This window comes from Anopheles moucheti, chromosome 3 (genome assembly GCF_943734755.1).
Source record: "Anopheles moucheti chromosome 3, idAnoMoucSN_F20_07, whole genome shotgun sequence".
Lineage (NCBI taxonomy): Eukaryota > Metazoa > Arthropoda > Insecta > Diptera > Culicidae > Anopheles > Anopheles moucheti.
Window position 1 is genome coordinate 33,785,928 of NC_069141.1, and position 8,671 is coordinate 33,794,598.

Sequence of the window (8,671 nt, forward strand, 5' to 3'; positions counted from 1 at the left end):
ATACATTTTTAAATAACAGAACAATATCCGTTTTGATGCGAGTGTTCGATTCAAACTGACTTTCAAAGCTCAAACTCAAAGTGAAAATGTTTGATGTTCGAACTTTACTAACTTTGATGAACGCAAACCCAGGAAATAGCAAATAAAAATCCAGTATGAAGTATGAAGGTTAATGATCGCACTCTAGGGGATACGAGCAGCGGTTCTAGCAACGCAAGATTAAAAACCGGCTCCATTATACAGCTACAACTGGTGCACATGATCGTATTCTCCCGCTGGCAAAGAAACCCGTTTTAGCGATCGCTATCGTCAAGGTCAGCGTACGTACTTCTACGTCTCATACGTCGTACCGCTATAGCATTATCAGTGCTGCGGTGGATGTTGCAGTGGAAAGATGCAGTTTATCAGTCACACTTTCGTTGTGTTTATATTGCTCGTCAATCGATACAGTGAGTGGCGTAACGGTAACAATTTGTTTAATCATATTAATCCACGACGAGTTGTTTTGCAGGCAATGGAGATCGCACGTTTATGGCATATTTTGAAAATGAAATGCAAAAAAACCGCATCGAGCTAGCGATGATGCCGAATGTTCGCGAATCGCTGGATGGTGCGTGTTAGTCGGTGGTTTTATTTCGATGTACGACTATAGATGTTTATATTGTTAATACTGTTGCAGATTGTCACATGAGATACTATAAACACAATATTCCAACGCAAAAGTATTCCACTTTCGATCGCCCTCGTTTGAAGTTCCGCGAATTCCCCCATCTAGCATCGATTGGGTGGACCGGATCGGATGGAACAGTGCAGTGGAATTGCATCGGAACGCTTGTGTGGGAGAACTTTATCTTAACTACGGCTCGCTGTACTAGCAATGAAAAGTATGTGTAATGAAGGTATGTAGGCTATCCGATCGGAATTAGCATTTTAATTTTGTAAATCACCCAGTCTCGTGGCCCCCGATGTGACGCGTATGGGAAATCCCAGCCAACAGGCAGCCGGTGAAGTGCAACAGATAAAAATCGCCGAAGTCATACGTCACGCGGAGTACAGGGAGGGTGTTCGGCGCCATGACATTGCGCTGTTGCGCTTGGAGGCGAAGGTTGAGTGAGTAGCGGTGCGATGGAAGTTGGTTAGTCGCAAAAACCGTTCCTTTTTTTTCAGGCTTGATGCTACGGTTATTCCGGCTTGTCTGTGGAACAAAGAAGAGATGAACTTTCGTATCATGGAGGCGGTTAGATGGGGTGCGTCCGGATCTCCAACTGTTTCGAAAGTAAGCGTTCGTCCTGTTCCAGGCGATTGTGAGCGAGCGGTGGAAATGAGTTCGGCTCGTAGCAACGACACTGTGCAGAGTTCTGATCTATGCGTTGACAATGTGGACGCGGATTCATGTTTGGTAACTAGGATTACAGGCTTTATGAAACATTCCACTTCTTACACGAGATTTTTTTTTGTTATTGTAGAGTATTTCCGGCGGATTTCTTCAAGTGTCGCTACACCACAATTCTAAGATGTCTCCATTCGTCACTGCGATCGGTTCGCCCTCCAGTGGTTCCTGCGCACAATCGAAACCTTCTCTCTACACCAAAGTGTCCCCATACGTCCAATGGATACGTTCAACCATTGAGGCTAGCGGAGAATCAGCATGGGGTTAGGACTAATCCGAAGTTAATTCTTGTGGCACCCGATTTAATTTATAATTGTAATTACAGAGTGGAAGTTTAGAGAAGCTGAGTGTGCTCTTCGCAACGTGAACCTAAGACACTACGAACAGGATGTTTTGATTGGTGAAACGGACACCAACGTGTTGGTAACACCGGCCAGCAGAAACATAGAGCCAAAATACACACATGCAATGGCTGAAATACACTTTGGATACTTCATGAGCCAACAGGAATGTTACGGACTGATCATCGACCAGGACACCGTGCTGACGTTAGCTCAGTGCACCACAAAATATGGGTAAGGAAGGGAACTGTCTAAAGTAAGCACAATTTTATTATAAATCTGGATTCACATTGCAGGAAACGAGCCAAGTACTTGATGTACCTGGGCAACGAGCGTAACAGTGTTGTGAACCATTACAACCATCCGGGATATCGTGAGGGACAGCTGTACAATGACATTGGGTTGTTAAAGACAAAAATGCATTTCACGTTTTTTGGTTCCTTCGTACCGCACTGCATTTGGCTTGGAGACGAACTTCCCGATGACACGGTGGAGCTGTCCGGTATTGGTAGGCGCGATCTTAACCACTTCAGCCTGCACGATCAGTCGGTGGATGTGTTTGGTAAGAAATCTTGGAAACTTCCCTTTCTGGCTGGCAGTACTACAACCAAATGATATCATTTCTTCACCTTAGAACCTCAAACCACCCAGCTGATATCCAGTGCTAATGTACTACCATTCGACAACTGCTCCTATCCGGAGGAGTTCTCGGTGAGCTTACAGCGAGGATTAACTGAGGAGCATTTATGCTTCGGTAACGAACCGTACCTTGTGCCGGAAACATGTGATCAAGCACGCGGTGGTCCAATCGGAGGAAAAGTGAACAAATTCGACAAACAGTTCCAATATGCGCAGGCACTGCATTTGTTTGGACGAGACTGTGGCTTTGGTTGGGCTGCAGTAGGGGTACGGCTCGCATCCCATGCTCACTGGCTAAAGTCGATATTGCTACCAGACTACAGCAAAGACAGTGGATCACTACACTTCTTCAATTCAGATGTGGCAGAAAATGACACCTGCCGACATGTGGACGGTACGGATGGAGTCTGCGTGGATGTGGCAAGATGTCCCAAGATACGGTACGAATTCTCCGTCAACCGAAGGGTGGTGTTTTGTACCTCTTCTAGTGTGGTTTGCTGTCCGTATGAAAATATGTTGAATGTAACGTCACCAGCTGGTCGGGAGTTGGATGAATGTGAAGATCGCTACAAGAAGGATCGTCCACGCACAAACGAACGATTGCTGGAAACTGGACTCATTGCTGACGAACATCCACATCTTGTAAGTTCCAAGATCCAACACGGAGAGTGTTGGTGTACTGAGAATATTTGCTATCTTCTTCTGTGCAGGTCTCGATCGGTTGGAAGATGAACGGAGATGGAAAAATGCGTTGGGATTGCAGGGGAACCATCATCACGCCGAGGGCCATTCTGACGAGTGGGAAATGTTTACATCGGCAAACAAACTCCCCGTCTGCTGTTAGGCTAGGAATGAATGATACAGCACCGATAGTGGATGTACAACGAACAATCATACATCCAGCGTATGATCCAGTCACGGGCAAGAACGACATAGCAGTGATTAAATTGAAGGATTCAATTGCACAAAGATCTGCAACGAAATTTCCCGCCTGTGTCTGGACCAATCAAACTCACACACCTTTCCAAATGATTCAGCTGCTGATCAGTGAGTGCCGAAGAGAGCGAAGTGATAATGCGCTGTACTAACCCGATTCGCTATCCACAGACGAAACGGAAGACTCTTACGTTTTCCCTACGGCCAAGTACAACGCGGATTGCGGTGAATTAGTGGAAGGAATAGCTTCGAGCCAGCTTTGTGTTGACGTGCAGCCTCCCAATACGGTCGTTTCGGAAGGAGATCCTATGTTTTGGTCTGCAACGCTAGAGGACGGTACGCGCATGCAGTATTTGGTGGGAATTATGAGTCATGCTGCAGGCAATGACAAATCGGTGAATGTTCACAGTCGTGTATCATCATACGTTGAATGGATTAAGAGTGTTTTATAGATGATCTAGTGGTGCGAGCGGTACAGACAACATTGATATTCAATAAAATAGGAAGATGAAACCTGAATCAAACACTAACAAACCTAGAAAGCGGAAAGCTGGTTCACGTTATGTAAAGCGATGATGATCCTCTTCGCTACAAAACCAGATGTCCATTACAAAACCTTAATCAGCTAGCGTGTTGGAATGTGTACAGATAGCTTGTTATGAAAATAAAACCGGTTATCGTTGCACTGCACATTGTGTCAATGCCATCCATAGTATAAATATAAAATCAATCGGTCTACAGTTACAGAGAGATCATCGTAACAGCGAGTGGATGTTACGATCAGTTAAGGTTTGAAGCTCGTCGAGATGATTTCGCAATTTACGATTCTTGTTTTATTGTTTTGTTTGCAATTAGGTAAGTAATAAGCTCTATTTCTGGTGAATAGGTGAATTTTGTGTAGAAAATTATTTTGTTTTATACTGTTTACAGAAATAAGAAGCCTTGTGATACCGGCAAATGATAAAAATGCCCCCGACATAGAGGACATAATATTGCCGAACAAGAGGGAATCACTAACTGGTGAGCTCTAATCAAGCGTTATGTTGTACTACATTTTCAACAAGCTTTTGCTATGTTTTTAGACTGTTTCTATCGGTACTTTAAGTACGGTAAAAATTCTATCATAAGACCCGCTTATGGTCAACCAGCTTACCTGCGAGAGTTTGCACACGTGGCGGCGATCGGCTGGACGCAACCGGATAGCAGCATTAAGTGGAACTGTGGTGGATCTTTAATATGGGAAAACTACATTCTAACGGCAGCACACTGTGCGGAGGATGATGAGTAAGTAAAAGCTGATCTGAACTGAGAAGTGTTACGCGGATAGTTTAATGAACAAGAAATGTTTATTTGCATTTAGCACCAATAAGCCGGATGTGGCACGATTTGCTGATTTGGATCTTTTCAACGACACAGACGATCAGTATGCTCAGCAGATAAAGATCGTTGAGGTCATAAGACATCCGGAGCACACGTTTAGGGCGCGTTACCATGACATTGCTCTCATGCGTCTGGAGCATAAGGTTAAGTAAGTGAACGATAAGAGTGATTATGTTGTTAATTTCATTTGTTTTTACTGTTTGTTTTTTTTTTGCGGGTAGAGTACATGATACTGTCGCACCTGCCTGTCTGTGGATCGATGATGAGATCCGCTTCAAAACATTCGAAGCCACTGGCTGGGGTGCCACAGGTTTCGGTACGGAATAAGAGCTATAAAGCACGTAAAAGAGAGGCGTCTAAAATCGAATCGAATGGTTTTTTTTGCAGGTGAAGAAAAGACACCGATTCTACTGAAAGTGTCTCTGGCTCCGGTTGGCAATGAGCGATGCATCCCACATTATTTGAATCTGCGAGGATTACGGAACGGTTTGCATGCGAATCAAATGTGTGCTGGTGATGTTCGTATGGATACATGTCCGGTAGGTGTCCGAAAGGATATTTTGTAAATCAATTCTATACGATTATGCGCCTAACGGTATGCAATGAACTGTGCGCCTAAAAGTATGCATTCGTTGCACAAAAACGCATGTGTTAACAGAAGAATTGTGTTTATGGTTTCAGGGTGATTCCGGAGGACCGTTGCAGGTTAAGTTGCTCCATAACACTCACGTTACGCCATTTCTTGTTGGTGTAACGTCGTTCGGGACTGCGTGCGGTTTATCTGTGCCAGGAGTTTACACAAGAGTTGCTCCCTATGTGCCGTGGATTAGAACAGTGTTGAGTGATCGCGGAGAAAATGCGACAGGTTTGCTCCATGTGTGTGCTCCATGTACTAGTTGAAGGTAGTTAAACCATTTGAATCGTTACAGAGTGGAAGTTTCAACCACAGGCGTGTGCTTTACGGTATGCACAGTATCGAGAATACGAACCGAGAGTATTGCTGTATAAAGTGAACGGAGAAGAATCGGTTGATCTTTCCGAGGCGCATTTGTTTGACACAGCTTCAAAACAGCTGGTATCGATTCATTGGAATGAAACAGACGACCGGAAGGAGTGCTTTGGAGTAATAATAGACGAGAGTACAGTGGTTACGCTTGCCCGATGCACGAAGAAGAATGGGTATGTCTTGTGATCCTCTCAGTATGACATTTTAAAACTCCAATTGTCTAACATTGTATCCATTGTAGAACACCTCCATCGTATGTGAGATATAGCTATAATGAGATTAACGTTGTGACACACTCCTATATGCATCCCAACTGGACAGAAGGGTCGCTCTATGGAGATGTTGGACTACTCAGACTGGAAGAACCGCTGCAGTTTTCTTCGGATTTCACACCAGCTTGCATATGGGAACGGGTTGACATACCTGATCCGGAATTAGAGGTATCTGGTCGCGGATTGAAGGAGCTCAACACAATCTACGTGGATGAAGATCCCTTGGAGGATTCCGCCTGTAAGTTGTTTTATTGATTATGTTGCAGTACGTCACGCCTTTTACACGCCTTAAACTCCCCTTGCAGCTCTAAATCGTACTATCGACGTGGTCGGTGTGGTGCAGTATCACAACGGCACAAATTGTTCCGTGTCGTCGGATTTGTTGGCGGCCGAACATCTTTGCTTTGGTGATGAACAGTTCCTCGTTCCGGGTACGTGCCGACAATCGCTAGGTGGCCCGATACAGCGTGAAATAATGCGATCATCCCGCAGCTTAATGTATGTACTCGCTTTGAACCTTTTCGGTCGTGACTGTGGGTACGGTGAGTCGGCTGTTGGTGTGCAATTGGCTTACCACATGCCGTGGATGGAATCGATCCTGCTACCAAGAACTGACGACCGGGAGGACAGTGAAGAGTCGTTAATATTTTTGAACCATGAACTGGAAGAAGGTGACTCTTGTACGTTGGACATTGGTACTAGGGAAGGTGTGTGCATAAATGCGACCAACTGTCCATTTATGCTGTATCGCTTTCGTCAGAAGCAACCGGTTCGGTTTTGTCAGACGGGATCATTGTTGTGCTGTCCGCGTGAGTACATTCGAAACGAAACTGATGCGGAATGGAGAGAGATTGACGCTTGTGAGAATAAACCGATTGTTGAAGCTGAAGGTTCTTTTAGTCAACACTTGGTAAGTTCGGATAAATAATTGTCGATAGCGTATACTAAATGTTGTTATAATATCTGCAGGTCACTATTATTCGCTTGGTAGGACAAGAGACGCCAGATTGCATCGCCACAATGATCTCTAGTAGAACCTTTTTGATAGCAGCCAGTTGTCTGGTTGATAAAATCACCGAATTATATGTACACTTGGAACTGCGACATCTTCAAATGGAGATTATAATGGCAGTGGAAAAACTGTTAGTACATCCCGAGTACAATAGTACAACAAAGCAGCACAACATTGCACTGGTAACCACTGTTAATCGTACCGAAACTTACTTCGGACTGGTACCTGTGTGTCTCTGGCGTAACGCAACGCACACACCATTTTATCTGCAGCAAGTTGGGTTGGCAGGTACGTAATCGTTTTATTAAGAACTTAAACAAAACTGTACCACATTTCATCCATTCGTTGTAGAACAAGCCGAGCCCACAATATCGCCCGCCTTCACAAAGTTCAACACTGACTGTGAACGAACGTTTTCAAGGACTCTGGCGTCGCACGAACTGTGCTTGGATGTGGAGTATCCCGAGGATATGTTTGTGGTTGCCGATGGAACACCTGCGTTCTGGCCCCAGCAGGGATCTATCAACTACCTCGTTGGTATCGCTAGTCACAGCGCTCCGAACGATAGCACTGTGTTCCTGCACACACGCATAGCACCCTATGTGAGCTGGATAAAAAGTGTTTTGTGAGACTTAATCGATCTTGTTTGAGTACATTACATTCCGGGAGTGCTGTACAATAATGACATTTTTTTTAAACATTTTTGTTATACAAAACGAGCTCCGTTGGACTTTCAATAATTATTTGAAAGCAGTGCAATGATTCATGAGGAGTGAAGAGTTCGATCCTTATGTATATAAACGGATATGGGAACACTATGAAAAGAAAGATTTGGATCAAAGCAACCAGTTTTCAGATGACAAAACAGAAAAAGCCCTCTCGTGGCGCTAAGTTATAAGTGGTTGACGGAGTGGTTGATATTATTATAAAAATACACTGAAGAAATTAACGGAAGGAGTTTGGATTATTCTAGAAAAATATAAAGAACTCAACGAAAGGTCATTCACGCCAACAGGGGCTTTCAAATTTATGTTCGTATATTCGTGTTGGTTATTATTGGGCATATGTGTGTAATTAAAATTTTTTTATCATCATTTCCATAAGTTACGTCAGAAATTATATGAAACTGCGATTAGCGGAAAACAGATCTATTTTTTAGATACCATATTAAATTCCATCCATTAATGGACTGGATGAATAGAATCTATTTTCAACTGATGTAACGATTCGATCGCAATTACCAAATGGGTCAACTGTAGTATGTTCTACCTTTTTCTTCAATTATAACTAAACAAATTAGTTTCATTAATGTACCATAAAATCCATCACTTTTAACACGAACCGTTGACTTTCTTCCATGAATAACTTCCCATTGTTTTATGGGTAAACTTTTGCAATGCTCCCTCCCCCTTATCCATCGTTGTCAATCACTGGCAGAAGAAAAGATTGCCAAGAAAGATAATAAAACCGGCCCGTCACGCCTAATGTTGTTATGGTTGGGAATTAAGGACGAACCCAACGGAAGGGAACAAAGCTCATGTTTCGATTTAGAATCGCTTACCACTATCTGGCTATCAGATGCTTGTTTTTTGCTTCTCGATGGGGCGCCAGCATATGTAGTTACGGAACAAATACCAGGAACTTCTTTCTTGCACGAGTTCTGGCATAATGCGGTACAGCATGATATGAACCTCC

At 43.7% G+C, this 8,671-nt stretch overlaps 2 protein-coding genes across 2 annotated transcripts; both read left to right on the top strand.

Annotated features, from left to right (window-relative positions):
- The first annotated feature begins 394 nt into the window (after positions 1-394).
- LOC128303276 (uncharacterized) lies at positions 395-3,986 on the top strand. The gene is made up of 11 exons (XM_053040170.1): positions 395-449; positions 512-610; positions 680-884; positions 952-1,110; positions 1,168-1,399; positions 1,467-1,653; positions 1,716-1,965; positions 2,028-2,293; positions 2,366-3,012; positions 3,081-3,417; positions 3,478-3,986. Exons 1-11 carry the CDS (start codon positions 395-397, stop codon positions 3,756-3,758), a joined length of 2,718 nt encoding a protein of 905 aa, XP_052896130.1. The 3' UTR covers positions 3,759-3,986.
- A 126-nt stretch (positions 3,987-4,112) lies between these two features.
- Positions 4,113-7,828, top strand: LOC128303277 (uncharacterized). Its single transcript, XM_053040172.1, has 12 exons — positions 4,113-4,161; positions 4,237-4,326; positions 4,389-4,590; positions 4,667-4,834; positions 4,908-5,002; positions 5,074-5,225; positions 5,368-5,551; positions 5,616-5,865; positions 5,934-6,202; positions 6,270-6,874; positions 6,934-7,264; positions 7,328-7,828. The coding sequence occupies exons 1-12, from the start codon at positions 4,113-4,115 to the stop codon at positions 7,603-7,605; spliced, it is 2,673 nt and encodes an 890-aa protein (XP_052896132.1). The 3' UTR covers positions 7,606-7,828.
- The last annotated feature ends 843 nt before the right edge of the window (positions 7,829-8,671 follow it).